This window comes from Macrosteles quadrilineatus, unplaced genomic scaffold, assembly GCF_028750875.1.
Source record: "Macrosteles quadrilineatus isolate MER2022 unplaced genomic scaffold, UCM_ALF_1.0 Scaffold_4__1_contigs__length_99947679, whole genome shotgun sequence".
Lineage (NCBI taxonomy): Eukaryota > Metazoa > Arthropoda > Insecta > Hemiptera > Cicadellidae > Macrosteles > Macrosteles quadrilineatus.
The window spans coordinates 89993304-90019322 of NW_026542597.1; the positions used below are offsets into that span (position 1 = coordinate 89993304).

At 35.4% G+C, this 26019-nt stretch overlaps 1 protein-coding gene across 1 annotated transcript in view; it reads right to left on the reverse strand.

The window, feature by feature from the left end:
* The window catches only part of LOC128991889 (sodium-dependent transporter bedraggled), a 112810-nt gene that overhangs the window by 49930 nt on the left and 36861 nt on the right, over positions 1 to 26019 (reverse strand). The window contains exon 3 of the mRNA XM_054415152.1: positions 24253 to 24627. Coding sequence (XP_054271127.1) covers positions 24253 to 24627 — 375 coding nt within the window. The remainder of the gene's footprint in view (positions 1 to 24252; positions 24628 to 26019) is intronic.

Consider the following 26019-nt stretch of genomic DNA (forward strand, 5'->3'; position numbering starts at 1 on the left):
TGTACATTGTTGTTGGACAATGTCCCTTCATCGCGAAAGTGAAATTGATCAGTGAAAGCTTCTATTCAGACTTTAGGAAGAAATGTTGCTTCATGAACTGATTTTCACCGAGTCCCGCGGCGTGGATGATGCGGGTTTAATTGCGAGAGATCGCTATGAGTCGAAACTATGCGGAGATGGTTACAAGTGTTGGTGGTTTTTTTCTGTGGGAAATTGCAGAGTTTTGTCTTTTTTTGTAAAAGTCGCAATAATGGGTTAAAAATCCACTGCTCATTATGATTTTCTCAAGACTTTCTGTGAAAAGGAATTCCAACCCTACAATAATAGCTCTCAGCTCAACTGCTGCTCAGCTGGGGTAGCTAAAATGGAAACAGTGGTGGTCGGAAGATCATCGGTTCGATCCTGAAAAAGTGTCAGACGCTTTTTGGTGGTTCGAAACTGAATCGATTATCATCTCATTCTGCGACAATCTTCACTCACACTCGCATTTAAATCAGAACCCTGATGTGTCCACGTTGTAATAATCTAACATGATCTAATCTAGAAGACCATTGGCACATGGTGAGCACCAGTTGCTTAATGAACGCCAGAATCGAACAGTTTACTCACAAGAACGTGCAGTTATTGCAAATGTACATCTTGAAAATCAGGGTAATGTACAAATGATGTCATTATGTACTATATAAATAGTATCAATCTTGGCTCCCAAGGCTGTCAAGTCTTCGGTTCGGTTGACTTTTGCGGTTGAAAACTGTCCCAGTGTTCGGGTTGAAATTGTGGGTAACTATAACCAGCATTTCTTAGAACCGGAACCCCTGAAAGACTCATCCAGAAAATGATTCAAGACGTACTCAGACAACCCCTGTTACACGGCGAAAACGTTTTATCCAACTGTAAAAGATTCCCATTCTGGATGAACAATTTTTCATCCAGCAAAAAAAATCAAGATTCTCTAGAACAACCTCTATTACACAGCAAAGTTTTATGAAACAACTGTAAACGATTGGAAAAGCATGTAATTTGTCTTTGACTTCCAAAAACAGGCTGGAAACATTTACCAACTACATATTTACTCGATCATCTGGTTCTACGAACAATAATGTTCAAGGGACATGTTTGAATTAGGAATTTAGATGCATACTTTTCACTGTGTTGAAAAATCTTTCCCTTTCATCCAATTACCTCATTGCATAACAGACACCAAATAAGACAAACTCGACTATATCATGTCTTGGTCGTGGTCTCCTATGGTGTATTGGTCGTGGTCGTGGAGAAGTACGACCTCACGACCTAAAGGTCACTTTGAGGTCACCATCTGTCTGTGGCTCTTCGCAGCCATTCCTCAAGACTTCAACAGTAAATCAACCCTTGCGAAATTAGAACTCTTTGTCGGGGCAACTCAAGGTTGTGGGTTTTGAAATAACACTCCGATAATTTCGTTAGTCTAAAAACCAACTCAAAGAGTGATGAATTTGAAACATTTTCAAGGGTAGCTTGTGGTTTTGAATTGAGTGATAGGGTACCAATAACCTCTTTTTGGGAAAAAATATTATAAGTCAAAACAACGATAAATTTAAACACTATATTTATGAAAGATCTGTAAATCAATACAAAGTTCAAAAATAAATTGGGAACGTGTGTTTAGTTTTACGACCTTCCTTCTATTCCGAGTTCTTTCAATTTTGTGTTTTCAAAGTCAAAATGAGTATTTCCGCTGTCTGATTTGACAATATGCAGCAATTGCTTAGAACTAAAAGGGTGACTGCAGACATTTTGATTTGTTCTTTTCGGCCTTTTGGGCAAACTTCACATCCTTTTGACATTGTAATCGCTTGAACGCTAGGTCTACTGTACATCCATTTCTCAAAACAACACCTCACAGAACATCCAGCATTGCACAATCTTCCAAAAAGGGAAATATCCCAGATGAATTTCCCATCAATGAAATCCCTGACAGTGGCTCCACTGAACCTGGCCACTGGGCTCGCAGAATAACGGATGGACAATTACAGTAGTAATGACACGGTAAACGGAGAAATGGGGAACACCGGGAGCAGCTGGGAAACAAAGAGGAACGAGGGAACCGGACACAGGGAACTGGGAAACGGAACAACCGGGTTGACACATAGGAAATGGAATGACTGATGAGGTGACAAAGTGGGAAGTACATGATAAAGGATTCGTGCAGTCAAATACGGACATACTCTGAATTTATATCCAGAATTTTGAACTAACTATAAAGAACCAACGAAATCACTCAAGAATTTTGAATTTATTACTGTAAAATTGTTAAAGAGACCCATAAAGAAATTTACTATGAAGGATCTTACTATAAGTTTCAATGTATCAATAACCACCCGAACCAACAAATCCATCATTTTGAGTTTCGTAGTATTTTGAACCTTATGGAAATATGTCAAGACGTTTAAATTTATCAGTATAAAACCTTGAAGATAACAATGTTCCTTTGAAATTTACAGTAAGAACAACACAGACCTATCAAGATTCAAAATGGCCACATTTTGTAGAATGTCTAGAACCAAGAATTTGTATGACTTTGATGGGTGGCACCTTTTCAAATGCTAGGATGTGCTCAAGTAGGCTATGTTTATGCACGTTTCTGTCAATAAACTTCAAAAGAAAAGAACATCGTGAAGTGTGTATAAATCCAAACTCACGTTATGTGTGATAGTTTTCGCACCTAAACGTCAAAAACTTATCGTTGAATCAAAACTGGATAGTTACAGTGCTCACCTATGAATCATAGTGTCACTATATATATATTCATATATAGTGTCACTATTATAGTTCAATCATGAGAAAACTCAGTAGCTTTTTATGGGTCAAAACTGGGGGCCCATCAGTTTGTTTTTATAATTGCGCTTTTAATAAGTGATCTTAGTAACAAAGCTGCACTGATCATCTCACTCCATTCTACACTCACCTCCCTTTCATCTTGAGCAAAACACACGACCAAAATGTGTCCGTCACTACGCAGTAGTAATGCAATAATGAAATGGGACGATTGGGCGATTCTATTTTACACCTTATTTACACCCACACTACATTACGCCCTCTATTTTCCACAGTGATACCACCGCGGCAGCCTCGAAGACCAGAATTGGCCAGAAGTGTTTGTCACGACCGTGATGCGACCATCGACATATAAAACTAACTGGATTGCGCGCAGGCCGTAAGGGTCGTGTAAAACTTTCCGAGCCAATACAGGAGTGTATCGGGGTTGCCGCATGGGCAAATTGAAGGCAGCATGTGGGATATAGCGCGCGAAACCGTGTCTTCGACACTTGACCTTGGGCGCACGTGCGTGTTACAATAACCTCCCTCAAAAACTATTTTGTTAGCATGTCGAACCTTTGCTGGTAACGTTTTTCTTAATCATAAAGGTAATAATGAATTTGGCGAGGAAAGCCATGACATGAAATTAATCAAATTAATTGGTATTATGTTTAACAAAATTATATGCCACAGCATTTCTAAGCGTAAAACAGCAGAAGCTTCTCTGTCAAAGCTTGGTATGCGGCAGAAATTAAATAAGCTTATTCTTTTTAGCAATGTTTAGGCTAAATATGTTTCTTTGTTTTACAAAGTTTCCTAAATAAAATGTTCTTATACAATCTAACCTCGTTCTTACTAATACCTTACCCCAGAATATTTGGTATTTTACGAGAAACTGATAAAACCCATTTTAACATTAACTATTTTGTATTGTAACATTGAAACCTAATTGGTTTCGTTAGAGTAGTAAGTGAAGAAAGAACAAAGTCGTAAAGGTTTCTTAATTGTAATATTTTATTACTTTTACCAGCGGTGTGCCCGTTCTACGCACGGGGCTCTTATAGTAGTCAGTTGAAACCTTCTTATATTAAGAACAGCAGTTGGTTTGCATATTTTCAGATTATGCTGGCAAAACTATTACCTAATAAACCTTCGCAATTACAGTATCTGACAGTTTCAAGCCAAAACAAATGCTTCGCAATTAAATGTCACGCGGCTCGTGTTGGTCCATATGTTAAATCCAATGATTAAACTAAAAAGAGCTTTATAGGCCTAGATCTATGAGGCATATCCCTAAGGTAAGTCTATAGTTGAAAGTTAGTTCCACAATGGCTAAAAGTATTTAAAATATTGCCTCAACCTCACCATTTAACACTTTAATCGGGTTGACATTTTCATTACCTTTTTTTCGTGACATTGAGAAAAAGGACACTAATGCGTTAGCAACAGACATACACACAAAAATACAGAACTTAATTAAGGGATTTACAACGCTTCAAGCATAACAAGTACATATAAAATTAGTATTTGAAATCTTTCTCAAAATCATAAAATTTTATCATAACAATTTATATTTGCTTAGACCGAAGATGACCCGAAATGCTGTCAAAATGACGGCTTACAATATGAAATGAAGTACTATTATAGATTACCAAAATAGGCCACGAACTATTGATACATGAACAACGTAAATCGTAACGATTCATGATGGTTTGCTGAACAAATGTTTTACTAAAATGAGTTATCATTGTCGTAGCATAAACGAACATTTTGGAATCCAGACAGAAAAAGCAAAACTTATACAGTTAAGACATCAATTAAATTGAATACGGCTGTAATAAGGTGCAACACCAACGATAACTTATTTGTATCTAATCTATATAGATTTATATAGATTCCATCATAAAAAAATTAAAATCGGAATTTAAATTATATTTGTTAAGGAACCTCAGTGTGAAATATCCGCCGTCAGTTAATATTTATTAATTGTTGTAATTAATAACTAAAAAAACTCGGTTATTTACAGGGTTATTTTTACACTTTTATTACTGGTACAAAAGTTCATGAAAATTGATTATTAAAATGCCTTACATCGTTTTAGTAGAGAGTAAAGGGCTGGATAAAGTGCATCGTCCTGGCCGCGACAATGCTAAGATGTGGCGCAGCGAGACGCTTAATCCCACATGACGCCTGCAAAATCGAAAACGCAACCCCGGTCGTTGGCTCGGGTCGCGGAGCCTAGCAGCCGATCCAGTTAGTTTTATATGTCGATGGATGCGACCTGGATCCTCAACACAATATGGCCTACAGCTCTATAAAACGTGCAACGGTACATTCTACACTGGTAGGCTGAGCTGCCATAAACTCAATGACTAGCTAACTGCTGTCTACTGGGCTGGTATTCGGAGGACATTGGATGACTGGATGACTGGCAGACTGGTGGATCGTTATGAGCTGGAAAATCGCGGGTGATTTTGAGGGGTTCATTGTTTTAGGATGGATTGGATGATGAGTTAGTATATACGAAATCTTCTTTCCAAAACTATGTAAAGGGGGTTGTTTAACTTTCTGTCTTTCTATCACGCTCACGAAAACAACTGGATAAATTTAGCTGAAATTCCACAAAAGACCACCACGATAACGAAAAATTTAGGGCAAGAGTAGAATAGAGTGAGAACATTGTACAGTTTCGTTACTGACTAAAATCAGCTGTTTCTTCACTCAGAACAATTAATTATAAACACAATTCTCAAAATCTGCTGATTGAAGTGTCGAACCATCATAAACGTAGGACTTTTTCTAAGAATCTAGACACCTTTAATTGGCAGGCAAACTTAAACTGTTCAGTGAACCAGTTAGGCTAGGATTACTATTTATTTCATTGTTTACATTTCGTTTAAATTACTGTATTAGTTTTATCCTGCCACAAATTAAATCCAAGATAAATATACCAAAGAAGTGATACAATTGAGGTTTGTTTCACAATCGCATGTGTAGCTGTTTTACAGTAGATTTTAAATTATGTTCTGCATTTCCGAAGAATTTAACTCATTACGAAGATCGGGAAAAGCAGACTACCACGATTACTAGAAAAATACCCGGTATGGATCATAAACATAAACAAAATGACGTTGTTGGCCCGAATCCTATACTAATAGCATTGAACATATGTTTTAGCAGTTTCATTTAACCAATGTTAAATAATGTTTATTTTCGGGCCAAAAACGTCATTTGTTGATTTTTATGATCCATACTGGGTATTTTTCTAGTAATCGTGCAGACTACTATATTGCACGTGTCAAGTTGTATCTTGATCATTGTAGGATGCTTAAATGAATCTGACCCACTTCACTGATGTTCACTAGTTTTGATTGTTCAAATTAGGTTAATACATTAGTAGATAAAGATACCGTAACAGGCTGGTAGTGGTGGATGTTCCAAATAATTCACTTTGTTGCTTTCAACTTAATTCGAATAAAATAAATGGAAGGTGGGAGGGGGAGGGATGATCTGTAGTCAGAAAGGAAAAAAAACTAGCTCACCTCACTCCTTATAAACATTGTAGATCAGAACCATTAATACTCCGATGATGAAGAAAAGCTGGTACCTATTCTAATATCAATCAAAAAGCTAAAATATGTTTTACAATATTTTTCCACAATATTGCACCTTCTGATTACCAAACAAGCACCATAAACACTCAGCAACCCAACCTTCTTCTTTATAAACTTATAAAACCTTTTTTTGACGGATAATTCACAATTTCACTGACATAGCACAGTTACGATTGCCAGACATGTAAGTCCTTAGTCCTGGAGGACACATCTGGTAGAAAGTGACTTTAGGCGAGCCTGGATACAGACAAGACAAGGCCAGCACATTTCTCAACCCAGCCTAGCAAGCGGATCAGTTGCATCAGGGTGCCGGACTTTGTCACGGTCCGTAGAATATACACAGGGTGTGAAAAAACAAACTGTTGATTATTGAGTGTTGAACCATTGAATGTTGAATGTTTGGAGCGGTTTATTGTGGAGATTACTAGCTACGCTAACATAGGTTCCGCATGCATATAGGATGAAAAAATAGTCGAATGCAAATGGTTACTGAGTACTAAACCTTTTGAGTGTTTTAGGTTGTTTATGGTTTGACCACGCTCTTAAGAAATTCGCTCAAGAGGTCATAGTTTGAATGGGTTATAGACTGTTGGACTTTTACGGTAGTTTATTGTACAAACATTTTTCCCTAGCTCTTGGAAACCTACTTAACCACGAAGAGGAAACAATTTTAGCTTTGTTTAAGTATACTTCCAAAAGGAAAACTTCTTTGTACCTAACAAAAGTTTGTAGAACTTAGCGACGCATTTTGTAAGGACGTAGGCCAGAGGGCCTATTTTGTCAAGCCAAAAATGAACGTAGAGTATAGAATGTAGTGTGATGATCTGTGTACTGTGTAGCTTTGTTACTGACTAACATCTACTGTTTAGCCAAAACCGTTTAATCAAGTCAAAAAATCAAGGACAAATGCTATTGCTTTTTCCATGATCAAATCATTTAGCTATCTCATATTAAAGCTGTAAGGGTAAAAAAACTTATTTTACTCCCTAGATTTTAGAAAATCAACCCTAAATTTTTCCATTACATCTTCAAAGAATAAACTATAACCAAACTTTACCCTGTTCATCTGAAATTCCAGCTGCAAACAAAAAAAATCCATTCAGAATCAACCGTGATACAAGAACATAAAACCTCACTGATTCACTTAATCGAAACCAATTAACAACTTTACGATCAAGACAATTAAATCACTTCCTACCATAACGACCTTCACCTAATTATCTTCTTCAGCTGATGAACTCATTGTCTGCATACAGCCCACGAGGTGACATAACAAAGCAGATGATTACCATAACGTCAAAACGTTACACTATTGGAGGCTGCACACGTTAACGTTGTGTCACGTTATCCTCTATTGGACGTTATTGGATATCCATTAGACATTTATCCATTAGGCGCCACCGGGCAATCAAGGGCGCACTCGTGTGTGAAAATGTGGAACGAATTGACGCCTTGCATAAACTGCACAGTGTTTGGAAAGGTCTTAGGTAACCTGGCTTAATTCAGATATGTTAACTTTTTTAAGTTAGAAACTCGAAACTGCTGTACTTTGGGCTTTTCATTGGTGGCTAAAGAAAAAAGGTGTCATATTTTCTTTTTGAACACAGGATCTTTTTCAGTTCAAAAATTGAAGGGAAAAACTCCAAGAGAAAAGGGGGTTTTCACGCCTTGCATGGTTGCAAATCCGCACAATGTTTGATTCCTGCATAATCCTGATAATGCTTTTTGATAGTCAAAACTAGACACAGCTGGTACATAAACTGTAAAAAATCAGCTAGGCATCTTTGTATTTTCTGGACACTAGAACTTGAAGTTGAAAAAAAATGAAGATGACATACTAAAAGAGTAACAAGGTTTCCATTAAATCTTTCACTCTGAATTCCAGATTTGGTTGATCCTATTCTTGGCAAGATCTTAAAGAAAACAGAAAACATCTTATAAATACATCTTATGTTTCACGGGAACCCTGACCAACTTCGAGAAATGGTTCCTTGGATCAAAACTAGAAAAAATTTCCTTTGCATAGTTTCTAAACTCACTTTTTATTCGTAAAAATAGGTTTTAGGTTTTCAGTGTAAATGTTAAACATTTTGATCTCTAGGTTGAAAAATAAACAGGATATTTTAATATAACTTGCATTGCTAGATAGAATATTAAACTCCAAAGGGATTGCATTACTATTTTGTGCAAACATGTTAGGCATGACTGAGAAACATTACTTGAAAAATCAAATATTCCGAAAAAATCAAGAAGCAAAAATTATTTTTAGATTTCGACAGCTCTTTATATTGTAACCAATCAAGCTTTTGGTTTGCAACTGAGCTTTTAAATTTATGAAGAACAAGGCTATGAATTTATGTATACCTTTTTAAGAGAATTTTTGTGTCAAAATTCAAGCACACCTTATTGAATTCTGAGCAGGATGTAGAAGAATATAATTTTATTCCTTCCAGTTAAAGTGTTAAATCTTCGTCAACTTCACTTTCCCCAAGACATTAATCGACCACTAAACGCATTTATATCATTACCTTCATTTAGCATGACAATGGAAGGTTGCACCAACTAGTTTCATGAACGAAAGAGAAGGGTAATGAAGATATAATCTTAACCCAACCTGGATCCTTCCAGGATCAAGTCTCCTTGAAATGTATCCTGAACACTTTCTCCACAGGAGTTATAAGTCTATTGTAGCATAGATAAAGGTCGAAGTAGACGTTACTCATGCAGATTGTTAATATTACATCATTAGAGTTATTGTTGATAGGTTAAAAGGAGGTTTAGGAGTCAAATTGATTTTGGATAGAGCAAGAAGGCTTTTCACTCTATTAGTCTATTGGAAAATTGGAATCCTCATCCGACGAGTTTGGTGACGTTTTCGTGTTTTTATGTTGATTAAATTTGTTTCCCTTATTTTAGGGCGGATTCGTCAATTTGTGCATTAATATTTGATTTTAATACAAGAGGAGAGGCTGTAGTTTCAGATAGATTTAACTATTCTAGTAGTTTTTAAGTTGATTATAAACAATGAATAAAATATTAATCACCCTCTGCACAAACTCCTGTTTAATTAAACGGTGTTTCAGTCCTACCTCAGAAAGTACTTCAAAATCGTATGTAGCTGGAAAAGTTTTTCATTCATACTTTCATATCATTGAGACCTAAAAAGACCAGTTACAGTTACCAGTACTGAAACCCAAATTATAAGAATTTTTGACCAAAAAGTGGAGCTTATTAAATTTTTAGAGAGAATTTGAGACTTGTTATTTTAAAACTTATCGTAGTAGTTTTAATTATTATTGGTTCCATATGCTCGGCCAACAACAATGGACATAGAACAGCTGTTCGATTTATTTCACCATCTGACACCTCCATTGCGACAGCTGATCTGATATTAATCATCTGATCGTATGGCCCTCACCTTTTGCTCTGCTAATCCATACAACTACAATACCTCTAATGGATGTGTACTCTTTCTGCATTGAGGTTTATTTCATATTTTATACTTTAGGGCTTGATGGTCAAAAATATTCACTATAAATTTTGTAATATAAAATAAAGGTGGTTCTTTCTTTTTGTGGTGTTGTTTAGTCAACTCGGATCGGGGTGACACCTAAACTGCTTAACCAAAATCTTAAATTTTACACAGAGGTTAATCACTTATCATTTCCTAAAAATAAATTCTGTTATAAAAGCTACCTTTACGTTTTAGAGACCGACAAGTTCTTCCAAACAAGTTTTCGTTCAATAAATACCGCTTAATGAAAGGTTTGTCTGGTTCATGAATGTCAAGAACAAAAACTATGAACAAGATGTGACAGTTAAAATAACTTTTGACACACACAAATATTCCAATGCCTTTTAGCGATGGGGAACCCAGTCAGAGGATACAATTTGACTTGACATACTTTTTCCTAACGTCTTCCGCTACTGAAAATTCCACCAGTACCACAACGCAAATCCATTGGTGATCTGTTGTATTTATACCCAGTACTCTAGGATTGTAGTTCCGCGCTCCCAGACACTCGGGCCACCGAGCCCCACATATGTGTGAATTTCGAACCCTATCATATTCCCTATGTTCGGACCACACCGATGGCGCAACAGCTGGGTGGGCTTTAAACAAACCATCCCCTCCCACATTCCACCCTTATACCCACATCCTGTTTGCCTCGTATCAAATTGTGCTTCCCTAGTCAATCAGCTGATGAATTGCTATAGATTCACTTATTAACCACCTCAAATTTTTGGCGAATTTGAATAGCATATCCGACACACAAAGAAGAATGATCATTCATTATTTGTCTATGGCTAACATCATAATCATGGTAAGATCCTAAATGTAGGCTAGTACAACCATTTTAAGATCCATACCAAAGGACCCCTTCGATCAAAATTATTTACCGAGTAAAATGTATATTATAGGTATAAACATAAAATCTCAGTGTCCCTTAGTGTCATCGGAATAGAATTAATTTAATTATGTAGATCGTTTGCTCATGGATGCAAATTATTTATATGATTTAGCAAAATTATTTCTTTTATTAGGTTCTTACATTGTTATAATTCATTCAAAACAATATTTCTGTTGGAACACTAAAATATAAGAACTGACTGACTCCATGTTATCTAAACTTGGCGAGAGGTTAATTTTTAATTCCTTGTGTTTAGATATTTAATATTCTATGCTTTTAAAATAACATATGATTCTTCATGTTTATCTTACATCTGTTTACAAATAAGTTGTTGTTATGTTTTTGAGAATAGAAACTTTTACTGTTACTAAAAAATGTCTCCTTTATTTAAAACTAATTAATAAAAACTAAACATGGCGCAGTCGTGCATTTGAGTGTATTTATATTTTGTTTGTGACTGCTCAAAAATGGAATTCAATAAACCAGATAAGTTATCATTAATAGGCAATATGCCAGAAAATTTCAAGCAGTTCAAGGAAGACGTTGAAAACTACTTTATAGCCACAGAGACAACGAAGAAACCCAATCCTGTAAAAGTGGCACGATTGAAGAATTTGATGGGTAAAGAAGCTTTACAGCTGTACAATTCTTTAGTCACAGATGTCACTGATGAAAGTATAGAATCCATCATGGATGTTCTGGGAAATTATTGTTTGCCAAAAAAGAATGAAATTATGGATGTTTTCAAATTTATCACATGCAGACAATCTGAAGGAGAATCATTTGACAAGTTTCTAGCTAACTTAAGGCATCGTGCAAAGATTTGTGATTTCAAAGATCAAGAGTCTAAACTAATGAAAGCACAGATAGCACTTGGAATTTTTTCCAGAGAAACCCAGGAACGTTTGTTAAGGGATGATGCATCAATAGACAAAATTATTGAATATTGCAAGAGTATTGAGCTTGCTGAAAATAATCTGAAGATTATAAACAAAGAAAACGACCGGGTTCCTTTTTTCAGTACTGACCAGATAAAGTCAAGATCATATAACATTTCCGAACACCAATGTAGGAAATGTGGAAGGAATCACGACTATAACCAGACCTGTCCTGCATTAGGCAAATTTTGTAATTGGTGTTAAGAAGCCAAACCATTTCAGCAACGTCTGTTTGAAGAAACGTGCTCCAGCAACAAGGCAGAACAAAGACAAACCTCAACCTTTGTATAATATTGATGAAAAACAACAAGAGGCTGAAGAATGGGTGTCAAATGTAGTGATAGTTGAAAAACCTGATGGCTCATTGATTCTTTGTATCAACCCTAATCTAGTGCATGCTTCAAGCCCTAAGATAGGTGTGGAACTGCCTTTTACTACAATACAATCCATTATATATAATTTCTCATTCGTTTCTACTTGAACAGTAATCTCTCCCAAAGGTATTATCTTAAAGCCACCATATGCTTCTAGTCGTACCTTACTTTTTCTTAGTTTATATGATAAGCCAGAGTTCTTAATGATATCATAAGGTATTACATTTAATACTGTTAAAGTAGAAACGAATGAGAAATTAGATATAATGGATTGTATTGTAGTAAAAGGCAGTTCCACACCTATCTTAGGGCTTGAAGCATGCACTAGATTAGGGTTGATACAAAGAATCAATGAGCCATCAGGGTTTTCAACTATCACTACATTTGACACCCATTCTACAGGCTTATTAAAGGATCCCATTTATGTACAAGATGTTCGGACCAAGAACTGGGAGCCAGCTATCATAGTAAAAGTTGGTGAAACTCCAAGATCATACGTAGTGCAATATAAAAATGGAAAACAATTCAGAAGAAACTCATTTTTCATAAGAAAAAGAAAAATTGAATTTGTCAAAGGGGAAGATGTTTAGATATTTAATATTCTATGCTTTTAAAATAACATATGATTCTTCATGTTTATCTTACATCTGTTTACAAATAAGTTGTTGTTATGTTTTTGAGAATAGAAACTTTTACTGTTACTAAAAAATGTCTCCTTTATTTAAAACTAATTAATAAAAACTAAACACCTTGTATTATGAATTTCAATAAAGACATATTTTTATGTAGATTTGTCATCACCATGTATACTCGTCAGAAAAAAACATTAAATAATTCTGTCTCATTATAGAGTGCGTTTCCATATTTACTATTGATTTTATGTGTTCATGTATATTCATCATATTAAAATACTTTGACCTAATAAACCAAATACAAAACACAATAGATCGTTCTTTTGTAAATCCACAGCACTATTGTAAAAGTTACCTCAGGATTATGAAAACGGTGAACTCAGTTGTGACAGAAAACAACATGACAAGCATCGAAATAGACTTCAGAGTATACAATGTGAATATTTGAAGTCTACTGCAGTATCTTAGGTTAATCCTACAAATAAACATTCCTGAAAACTCAAACAACTATTTTAGTCCTTGTACACTTTCATCGCTTTTGCTCAGACAAATTGTAACAGGAAAATCCCAAGATTAGGCCTATTCCGCCGGATTCAAACTCAGGATGGATTTACCCAAACCTAAACACCGTACCACATAGAATACGTTAGGAAATACCAGGAAGAATGAGGCCAATAAAGTCTTCAATAAAACATGACGAATCCTCTCAACTATAGTAATCTGTCTCTAACGGAATGATATAACCAAGAAAAACTTTAGTAGGTAAAATTAAAACTTCCTTGATTTCCTCGGAAGCAACGTAACCAGGATATGACAGTTTAGCAGTCATTAACCATACGGTAAAGGACAGAAGGATGGGCGCTGACCGGAAACTAAATATAATGGGGGAAGCAGACAATCTGGAGGAAGAAGGAGGAACCGGAGATGTGCTTGGGGATCAAGGGAAGGGAAGGCAGAAGTGATAAGTGTTATCAACAGACTGAAGGGTAGTGTCAAGGTCAAAAATGATAAAGGCTACTTAATTGTTGTCAACGTTCTTTTGGGAGTTTTCAAACAAAATCAACGCTTAATCCGAATTGATTTGAAAATTAATGATTTGCAGGTAAAGGAATGGTCATGTGCAAGATGTATCGTTCAAATCTGTTCAAGCAATGTATTTGCATTTGCTATCCAACTTTAGCAATACTGTGGACACAATGGCACAATGAAGAGGTATAGACATTCCATTCTCATAGTGTCTAGTTTTAGAATGATAAAAAATGTTCAATTGAGCCACGTTCGAGCAAAAAAAAAAAAAAAAAAAAAAAAAAAAAGGAGAGTGGGGGCCAGCCACATAGAATGGCTTTTCAGTATCCAAATTTAGAAACTTATACTAGTACTAATACATTTTAAAAAAATTAAACCAAATTAGAATTTGTAAAGCATCTTTTATTCGGCCCCCTTTAAAAAGGACTTCGATTTACCCATACAACCAGTTTCTTAGCAGTTTGTAAGCATTAAATTTATATGTTATAAAAACATCACTAAACTCGTAATGCTAGTAATTTACACTTTGACAAATTTAGAATACAATAGCTTTTCTCGAGTTTTTCCTGTACAAAAGGTGTTTTATTATGTACAAAAGTTTAAAACACTACGAAAATGTATTGCTGAATTTCTTCATATGTATTTAATTTAATTTCACCAAACTTTCTTTTCATCCGGACGACTGGGATCTTCTATTACTCCTGATTAATGAAGGTTTAAGTACTTCAAACCCCATAATTATTCTCAACATTTTACCAGCCCAATGTCAACACCAGAAACAGTCCTAAAATCACCTAACCTACTTCCACAGCATACACTTATTACGTGGTTTGTGGCTCGTGCTGGAAAAGAAAATCGGTCCTAGACCGCGACCTTGTGGCACGCCACAGTCGCCGGCGCGTATCAACGTTATCAGCTGCAACCTCAAGGTCACTGGCTATCAGCACGACTGACTTATCTCACCTTTCTCGACCACAGCGATGCATCTGACATGGCTCAAGGTCATGGGATTTGTCAACGATAAACGAAACTGTATTTTGGCAACATATATTACCCGATAAAACCATCGACTTTGCGTGTAGACAGCTCATCATATTGTTTTGTCTGAAGCCTTTTTTATGTGGCATCTAACATCATTTGAGTGTGATAGTGTTGGCTAAATTGTTGTCCCTCTAGTATTTAGGATGGTCTACTCTTGGTATCGTTTGGCTTGTTAACATCTCAGAATAAGCACAAATAGTTGATAAAAATCATTATTTATTTGTATAACTATCTAAAAATGAGCAAGATACATAATTGGGTTTTATATGTTTTTCGTTCATTAACAATCCCATCAGCTCCTTCGTCCTTAGGTGGTGCGCACATAACTTCCAAACAATGTCATCATATAATTTAGTATTAGATAAAATTATCTATTTGTAAATTATCGCTTGTTCTTTGGTACTAAAACAAAAAATGTCCATGCAAGATCCATAAAATAAACCTTTAGAGAAGAGATAAATATTTAGTCGACATAAGTGCAGTCATATATTATACATCGATGGTCATACGTCACCACCATATAACACGCATAGAAATAGGACTCTAAAGAGAATCGGAAGATTACTACTTGAACTATTCAAAGTCAACGTAGATAGAGAGGAAATAAAAAACATCCCTAATCTTAAAAGTTAGTGGTGAGTTTTCACGTGCGTCACCGCAATACGTCAACCCTTTTAAAATTCGCTACCAAACACGGTCTTAGATACTATGTGACCTGATAAAAGAGTTAATCACTTGTAAACAAATCGTAGAACTTTCCACACGCTATTTTTTAGTTTTCCCGTATAACGGATAGTGATTTAAAATGGACAATCTTTTTGCTCGCGGCGCTGTAAGCGGAAATTTACCCTGTAGAAGCTTAATTGAGTAATTCAATTACGATAATTGGTTGGATAAAACCAGTAAGAATATTTTGCCATCAGTGGCCGTTATATGAATAAACATACTCATGGATCTATTGTCCTTAATTATAAAAATTGATATGGTGTCTGTCTTGGTGGCTGTCCATGACAAAAACACTAAACCAATATAGCCAAAACTAACCACAAAGATGGTTCTTAAGAACGTCATAGGCCTATTCACTTCCTCGAGTTACCCTCGGGCTTCGCCCCGTGGATGTCTAAAGTTTTAAGGTGAGGTTTTCAAACGTAAATAATATTGATTGGTCTCCATGGCATGCTTATCTTTGCTTTGACATTTCAATGTAAACAAGAATTGCATAATGCTCATTTAACAATTTCAGACAGCTTATGCAAAGAAATTAAATGTATTTTACACATCCATGGGGTAGGATTATTTAATCTATAACTTTATAATTGATTAATTTAGTCTAAATCTATGATAATGATCATGAAACCATTTTTTCTTCCCGTTGCGAAGTACGGGTACAGCAGCTAGTTATAAAAAAATCTGCCAAAGACAACCTTATGGGCTTATGGTATGTTTTTGGCAATTATTATGTATAGTTCATTGCGATGGTTACTATTAATTTTCTAGATTCACCAAATTCATAATGAAAAAGATTAGTTTGTAGAGCTGTAGACTATCTTGTATTGATAAGTATGCGGAAGGTGTTGATCGTCGCTGCCAAGTCTGGTTTATATGTCAACAGAGTTACCGTGTTCTGTAAATTTCTTTCTAGATTTTACCAAAATTCAGATGATAACGGAAATGTGGCAAAGTATAAATTATTCACACAAAACAAAGACTGAATACACCAAGAGATTGCGCAATGACAACGCGCCGGCGTTATTTCAACGCATGCGCTCTCTCAGACTCCCACTTCTCTCTCCCCCCCTCCCTCTCTCTCTCTCTCTCTCGCTACATCGATGACGTAACCAAATCAAGGGCGCGACCAGGAACTAAGGACAGGACCTACTGTCACTGACCATAGGAACTGAGAATTCATTTTGATTGGAATTTATTGGAGCCACTCCTAGAATTTAACGAGACAAAACTGTTCTAGGACAATTAGAGGTCATTAGATATTTAATGCTGCGTAGGTGAATGTAATTAGAGATTGAACATGACCTTGTAGATTTATAATCCTTAAGAATCAGATACAAATTTTAAGGTGCTTTTATCACTGAGATAGAAATACAACTGGAGGGAGTGGTAGCACTGACACAGCAACTCTTCCAGAAAATCGAGAAGTACAATTTTTGTTATGTTGGTACCATTGGCTTTAATCATGTACAATCTCACAATCCCCTATTCCCCTAGTGTAATAAGTACAATGTACTTTAGTACTTATCTTTTAGTACAAAGGCGGTCAACGTCTCGCAATTCTATCATTCAGTGCTACCTGCAGTTAACTAACAGAGAGTTAAAATTACCTGGTTACTGTCAAAACTGGGGTTTTATGCCCAGTTTTTTAGGCCTAATGTACAAATAAAGAGAAGTAAAATAGAATACATAGACTCACTCGATTGAATTAGTTTTTTAAAAGTTTGGCGAAATATCAAGCAATAAATATACAGTAGTACATTAGCTTCGTCAGACGCGCCACAGTTCACCTATTCACCGCTAGGTGTCACCACCCAAAGCGACCGAGTTCGCCTAGTCTCCACTAGATGTCAGTGAGACAAATACATCTAAATCCTTACCAGTATTCCAAGTTTATTAATTATTTAATAATATTGAGGTACTAAAACTATTTAACCTTTAGCTAAAAGATTAACAATCATTTGGAAATTATAAACCATAGGACAATTTTGTGATTTAAAGCCGCGGTAGTTTACTATGAGTCCTCTGTATCCGTTGACACTCGCAGGGAGTTTTGAGTAGCTGGAACATGACTAGCTTCTATCATCACAGGTTTTTCTTTACTTAACTTTTACTTTTACTTTAACAATTATTGTTTGTAAAGCCGAGAGTCGTGTCTCCTACATGAGACCGACGATTGGCTTATAAAATAAATGTCTCGTCGGAAATAACAGCTACTATTTGGAAACCTACCTAGTATCTACCATACGTCCTGGGGCCCATTTTATAATAAAGTACAAACTAATATTATTAGTAAATCAGCTGATCGCCCAATGCAAATCTAATGGTGATTACAAGTTGTAACTTGTAGTTTATTATGAAATGGGCCCCAGGTCTACACATCAATTTTGACTGTTACGGTGTGGTATAAGCTTTTCCGTGCTATCGGTTTTGGCTTTGGTTTTGGTTATTCAGTAACACCAGGTACCAGGTTAAATACGGCTTGGGTGGAAGTTGACGGCATTATTGAGTTTAAAAGGGATTGCACACAAATCCTGTTATGCTACTTCTTCCTATAGAGGAGGTCACGCTTTTTTTGCTTTATTTCAGTTAAAAGTGGGCATATCGTGTTCAGAAATAACATAATACAACATAACAAATAATAAAATCAATAGAAAAAGTTTAAGTTGTGATTTCCAAAACTTAAAAAAAATAATAAAAAATAAACAAATTTGAAAATATTTTGTTTTTCTAACTACATGCCATAGATGAATTATTTTGCATGATTTTACTTGTTAACATGTATATGAGCACACAACAAATGTCAGATCAATATCTCAAATATTTTCCGAGATATTGGTACCGATATAGTAGCTTGTTACCCCATATAAGTAGCATTGAAGTCTAATTCACATGTGCTCCCCTTAAAACGTTTACATATACCCGTCAGAAAACACACATCACTTTTTTTCTTCAGCCAAATAAAGAATTATGAGTTGATATATAGTTATTTCCATTTTGCTAGAAAACTGACATACTGTGGGAAAAAGGTACATCTATCCTTTACCTACATACATACAGATCATTTAAGTCCCAGTAAATTTACCAACTTTTGGTCCATACTTGCAAGCATTGGATTTATAATAAACTAGCTGTACCCGCGGACTTTGCCCCGCTTAACTTCATAAGTATTCGCATGGCTTAATCACGTCCTGGTTGAAGTTCGTTCGCTATGCTCACTCACCTTTAGGTTGGAGCTCGTTCGCTACGCTTACTCGCCTCCAGGTTGAAGTTCGTTCGCTACGCTCACTCACCTTTCGGTTGCAAATTAGCAATTGTCATAAATTTAAAAAAATAATAGTGCTGCAACCTGTTGGTAAACCTATTAACTTTTTAATGCTATTGGACAACACAGAATCAAATTGATTAGTTGAACCAGCTGTTAAGATTCTTTAATTCCATTTAAATATAAGTACTCATAAGGTTAACATGGCAAACTCCAGAGCCACTGGGGCGGAGCCCTTTTGACGGACCTGCACCAAACTTCACACAAACCATCTCTGAATAATACTTAATAATACCTGAAAGTTTCATTACAATCTGTCGAGCGGTTTCAGAGTCCATAACGTTCAAATATATATATATATATATACAAACTTCCTCTTTTTTACATATAGATAAGTAATTTCAAATCCTCACACAATTCATGTTATTGTTAACTAAATCTCTGACCAGGACAACGAAGAGTTAACTGGTATCTCACAAACGTACACGACTTGTTGCAACCAAATATGGAACAAACAATAGCTATCTACATCTACAGATGTAGTTTGTTGTACCTTTTATGGTTGTAAACAATGGTTATTATTATTCATTGGTTGTGGATGCTATGTTGCGTGTTCTTCTAACAGACTTTCTGACCTGTATGTTTGACTAAAATCGGTATGAAACAATTTCTGACTTAATTATTGACTAAAAAAATAATGTAATGTTTCCGTCAATAATTGGAAAATATTTGCCATTATTTTTTTCAGGACAAATACTAGCTGTCAATTTAAGCAGCGTTTCCGTAATTTTTTTACAAACTACGACACTAACATACATTGAGATCATTGGGGTGGCTTTATTTCCTATTTAAATTAATTTAGATCCAATAAGGTTGACTGCTTCAGGGAAGGAAAAAGGTGCTTGAATAGTACAAAATAAATTAATTTACCAACTTTGATCCTAATAAATCCATAAAGAAGAAAACTACAACAGTATACAGTACTTCTCCAACACAACAAATAACGAAATAATTTAAAATGTAAGGTTATATTTATTTTCAATCGTACAAAAATGCTGCAATATACAAAATTATTTATTATTTAAGCTCTATACAATGGTTGTAATGAGTGGGCGTTTTCATATTTTAAGGAAAACAAGTTAAACACAAGTTGAAAATCCATTTTAAGATTTCAAAACTCTTCAAAACATTGTTCCCATGATCCGATCTTGCTAGTTTGTGAACTCATTCAAATTGTATCTAGCCCTACATGTTGATGCCAAATTTCATCAAAATCAGACCAACTACTTATTATGTTCACGGACTCAAACTTATTTAAACATTGTGACGAATGGTATTTTTGGCCTCTGGTCACAATCAAAACAAAAAAAGTAAATAGGTCCCGGGTCTAGGTCTAACCATGCCACCAGAATGGCTTCTTCCCTATATAGGGGAGGTTCACTTAAACATGTCCAGTTCATTGTGCCCTGCCTTGTTTTTAAGGTAACACAATTTCCTATAATTTTGGTCAAGGCTTATTTTGGGTACACGATCAAATTGATGATACAGTAATAGTCCACACCCGTCTTCCAAAAAGGTAACAAATGTCGCTCATCATTTTCAGTCCAATCGCATTTTTGCCTGTTTTGGTTGACCACGGCCAACACATTGTTTGTCCAGTAAATTCACAAGGTGGCCCGGTTCCCACATGTTAAATTACAAGTTATAATACACATTTACACTTCCCGAGTGATCAAAACAAACCAGGGAACTGGGACAATGACTCGGACAAACAAGAATCAGATGTCACGGTCATCAATGTAATTGTATTTTTAGCTTTCGAAAGCGAAAGTTGGAAGGTGTCATTGCAAATTTGTACGTCTAAATTAATGGTGTTTAGGTTTAGCAAACTTGATTAGATTGAGAATCGTATGGTTTATGATTTTTAGCGAATTTATGGGAAAGTAAATATTGTAGTAGGTCTCATTTTAAGACTGTTTACCGAAACCGATAACATTTTTCCTTTTGATATCTCCAGAAGGCTAAATAAAATTCAACGATTCAATGTGTAAAAGTAAAAATAACAGATTTTGATTAAATGTTGTATGAAAGTGTAAACCTATATTAATTCGAACGAGTTCGCAAACCAGCATGATCGTAATAGGAACAGGGTTTTGAGGGGGCGTTACGGGGCAAAAAAGGGGTTTTCAATTTATTATCTTCAAACATACAATTTTGAAATTTACTTCCAAACTATTTGTTTATAAACAAATTATAATAAAGTAAAATAAACTAAACATAAAAATTTTGCCTTTTCCATGGATAATAGCAATCAAAACTTAAAAGCTCAACATGGTAACTTTGAAAGTACCAGAATGTCAATGACTTTAAAAATATTTTATATTGGGATAAGACGGAAATATTCTCAGTTTCCAAAAGTTTCACAACAAAACAGTGTTCAGTTTGTTGATCCATCAAGGACGCGATGCGTTTGATTTCACAAAAACATCGACGGAAAATTCACAACGACTTTCCACCCATCAGATAGTTTACCTTGGTTTTGCTGCTTCGACCATTTTGCTTTCTTCGATCGATTCACCTATTTGAATGTTTACACAAATGACTGCACGACTGTCGGAGGATTTCACCCGGCAAAAACCCACCGGGCGATCAGTTTCGCTCCATCTCCAACAGGGTTGCCAACACAGTGATGATTCTGTGTGAAATTTCCCAGAGAAATTTAATGGCAAACATACAAGTTGTGTATTTAGGTCTAAAAGAGAAATTAGGCAGATGTCTTTGCGTCATGAAACTTGGCTGGAGCATTTTAGCTGAAATTTCACACAACGACAATAACTTTATGAAGAGTTTCAAAATGATATTATAGTAGTGTTGAATGGATAAGATGACAGCTGTGTTATGACTAAGATCAGCTGTTTCTTGGCCAGAATCATTTTTAGCCAATGATCAAAAACACGTAATTTAACTTTTATTCTTGCATCTAGGGTCGTAGATGGAATGAAATATAGTTTGGTTGTTTCAGCTAACTTTTGTGGAACCCCAATGAGGAGACCCTCAATAACAATAGTCCTTTGATACCAAGACTTATTTTCAAAAACCCTTGATTTCATAAGACCTTAATTACATATCATTACAAACCTCTAACCTTAGTAACAAGTTTTATTTTATCATCTCCTGAAGCTTGTTATCGAGGTTAAACTGTACAATAAGTTTACTTTGTTTCAATTTTTTAAGTGCTTCGTTTAACACTGCCACAAATCATAGAAACTAAGAAATAATTTTACAAAGATGAGGTACATAATTATTCTGATGGCACGATTGATAAGTATGTAATTATCTCGTAATTAGTAAAATCTTTGAGACGTCAAACATTGATACGAAATATTTTGACATTTTATACATGTAGTAAAATAGATCAATAATATAAAACCATAAAATTAAAATTTGAAACTAATTTTTTTATTTCCCATTATTTACACCTCTGCATAAAAGACACAATTAACTGTATAGTGACAGTCAGAAATGAAAAATGTTTATAATTTATTTACCATAAAAAATACTACATTGCGTGGTACATAGGAACAAAACTCATCAAGCAATGGAGAGCAAATTTGCACAGACAAAATCACACGCCAATTGATTTGACTGAATATTTTAAACGCCTGCATTTTCCATCAATACTTCACACTACACTACAGTTGCACGGATTGCATTTAAACAATTGCAGGCATCAATTTGACGCTTTTATAAGGCTAACGCAATAAAAATACTTTTTATCCAATGAATAGCAATTAATTAAGCAGTGCTAACGCATATTTTCATGATTAGGCCTACATTACGAACATTTGATTAAACTGAATGATTTTCCTGCATTATCTATGTTAGCCACGACACATTGCAGTTCCACTGTATTAATTATTGCAGGCGTAAACTAAAAGCTTTTGTGTAGGTAAATAAAATAATAGCCTATTATAAAATATGTTTAAGTTAAGAATTTTTTTTTGAATAGGATTTTCATTTGAACAAGATAAGACTCCAGTATGGCACTAGAAACCCAAATAACTTTTCACTATAACCTACAAAAATGTGGATATTTAGGTGTTCCTAAGTTTAATTTTGGGTAAGAGGTCTGAGTTTATTTGATCCAGATTGCATTTTCTCTTATTCAAGTAAAACCTAGGAAAATCCCTAAAACCCAGGTCCTTTTGCTTTATCTTATTTCTTTGTTGGCAATTAATTTTATGTCACTTGTTAGTAGGGTAATTTTGACCAAAACACTCGTCATTCTATTCATTAATTGAATAATTGAAGCGCCTGAAGCCTTTATAGATGCATCACACACAACAATATAGCAACACTTATTGCCTACATGGTATTGAAGGTACCAAATATGCATTCGATACATTACGTTCTATTTCGTTATTAATTTAATTCTAGAAAATAAATTTGCTTGATAAAAAGTGAGCTGTAACCAGTTTAATTGGTGTTTTAGCGTAATTTTTAGATACGTGTTTAGTGTATGGGACGGAAAAAGAGAAATAGTCTTGGCTTTATTCACGGTTGAAGGGGAATTATGGTGCAGGTTTCTGACATCGTGATTTCGGCCAAATATAAAACACTATCCTGAAATCCCAGTAGTTCAAAACTAAAAAAATCATGTACAGCTAGTTGCGTCGTGTGGGCTGTACATTCTGCGTTTATTCGTTTTCGAATTTTATGTCCAACCGGAATAATGTTTTTTTATGTACCGCTCAATGTAATCTGAATGTTTTTAACACTCATCGTATTTGTAGACAAAAAGTAATATGTGCCGACAGACATTTTTGTTGAATATAAATTATCTTCAATTTGATGTCGGATTTGATAGTTGGCCATTGAAATTAGTAAAACTGGTGACGGACAACGCTTAAAAAACACCGTTTTACCCATTACAAGGTGGACATTATATCAACTACTACTTTGCTAAGTCCAACCTCGTTAATACGAAACTCGGTAAAACGAATTCCTCAATAAGACGATTTTTTAAATCCCCTTGAAACTTCCATAAAGGTCAATGCGACGAAATTCAAGACGAATTTATTTGTGACGTGGGCTAGGACTGATTAACCTATACAACGAATACTCTTAGCACAAAACGAATGCGACCTCTATAAAACGAATTTATCATGATCTTAGCCTCCAAACAGAAGCTTGTCTCAACATAAAAAACCACCCATCCCTCTTCCTTCCTCAGTCCTTGGCAGAAAGAGAAACCTCTATAAGATGAATAACGGCAGTATTAAACCTCGACAAAACAAACCTCTTTAAGAATACCTTGATGATACGAATTTTTCACCAACCCCTTGAAATTCGTCTTAGAGGTTCGACTGTTTACAAATACAAAAATAAAACCTACATACATAATCCCTCCACCAACTTAAACTCCTACCTGAACGGGTTCTCCGGCCTAGGCTGCCTCCTCGGAGTAGACTCCACACTCTCGTCATCACTGATAGGATGGGAGGTCCACGAGTGGTCGGGACTAACTGGGTCGTTCTGCGCGTTCTCGCGTCGTCTGCTCGTCGAAGAACTGATCCTCCGTCTTCGCCCCCGGGATGGACGACTGGTCGAAGCCACCGGGGCACTACTGGGTCGAGAGGTTCCAGGAGGTGGTGCGACCGGCGCTACAGGCTCGTCGAGTCTGAAGGGCCTCGCCCTCCGCATGGACATCCGTAACCAGCGGTGTGAAGGTTTGGCCAGAGGATCGCTGGGTGTTTGGCTACCAGTGCTGAGACTGCGCACCCGCGGTTGCCTTGGAGACGGCCTACAACAATGACATTGTGGTCGATTTGCGGTTATTCGCATATGTTAGTTTATCTATATCGTTAATATGTACACAAAAATGTAGAAGCTAGAGAAAAAAGTGAGATTCGGATACTGTACTTAAATTATTATGCCTCGTAATTGCTATGGATGTTAGAAAATAAACTGTATGGATCATAAATAAACAAATTACGTCACTGGCCCAAATCATAAACTAATAGCCTTAACCTGGTATGGACGTTTTTTGACAGCTACATTTAAATTAAACAAACAGGCTTACTTACGGGCCAGTGACGTAATTTGTTTATGTATGATCCATAAAGTTTCTGTTATAGTATCCGTGGTAATAGAGTTATTCGTAAAACAGCGAAAATTAACAGCTAAATAACACCACAATATACACTTGGAATGGATAGGAATTTTTACAATTATAGCATTTAGCATATGACGGCATAAATGAACTCATATAGGGTATTATATCATCTATGATGACGGCATTGCTTTGAAAGCACGAGTTATGTAGTACTGTCTTAGATTCGAGTTTTAATTTTAAAGCCTCGTGAGGTCAATTCTTGAAACAGCTAGTGTAAATTCAGCTAAACACCACAATACAAACTTTAAATGAGGAGTTTTTATTTTACAAACATATAGACGTAACTGCTTTTAAAATAATTATTTATTGGGAAGTACAGAGCTGGAAGATCATAGTTTTTTTCGTCATAAGCAAGTATACTACAATACAAACGGAAATGCCCTAACAGCAAAAGTAAAGACATCTAAAGAATGCCACAATACGAGAATAGAGAGATAATCTAAATACTAAGTAAACCAAAATTAAAATTAAAAGTGGTAACAGAGAAATCGACTGATAAAAAAGAGGTATTTTGTGCATCAATTGCGATGGTGGTATTTTGTAAAAATTGATATTGACGTATTTGATATATTCTCAATATTAGCATATCACAAATTTACAAACAACGTTTTATTTTATGATCAAATTTGGATTTAAGGAAAACATATTGCACTATGAGATTCGGCTTACACAAAAAATGTGTGATTAGTTTCATTACAACTAATTTTGAAAATATCTAAATTTATCAACACTTTGTAAACCATTGTTCACTAATAAACAAACAATAAACAATTGAAGTAAAACAGAAGAGAATGAGCGGTTGTTACTTGTAAACAATGAAGAAACTTCAAATTGTTGCGCGATGTTCCCGTTGAAGTTTCGAGACAAGTATACAATATATTGTCTTATCAGAGTTTGCTTGTTATTGACTTGATTAAGTGTGAAGTGAAACAATCATGGAGTAGAAGGCGAAACTACAAAGCTAGATATGAAGTACTATAGGACATGATGTAGGAATACAATTAAAGTTTCACTGAATGT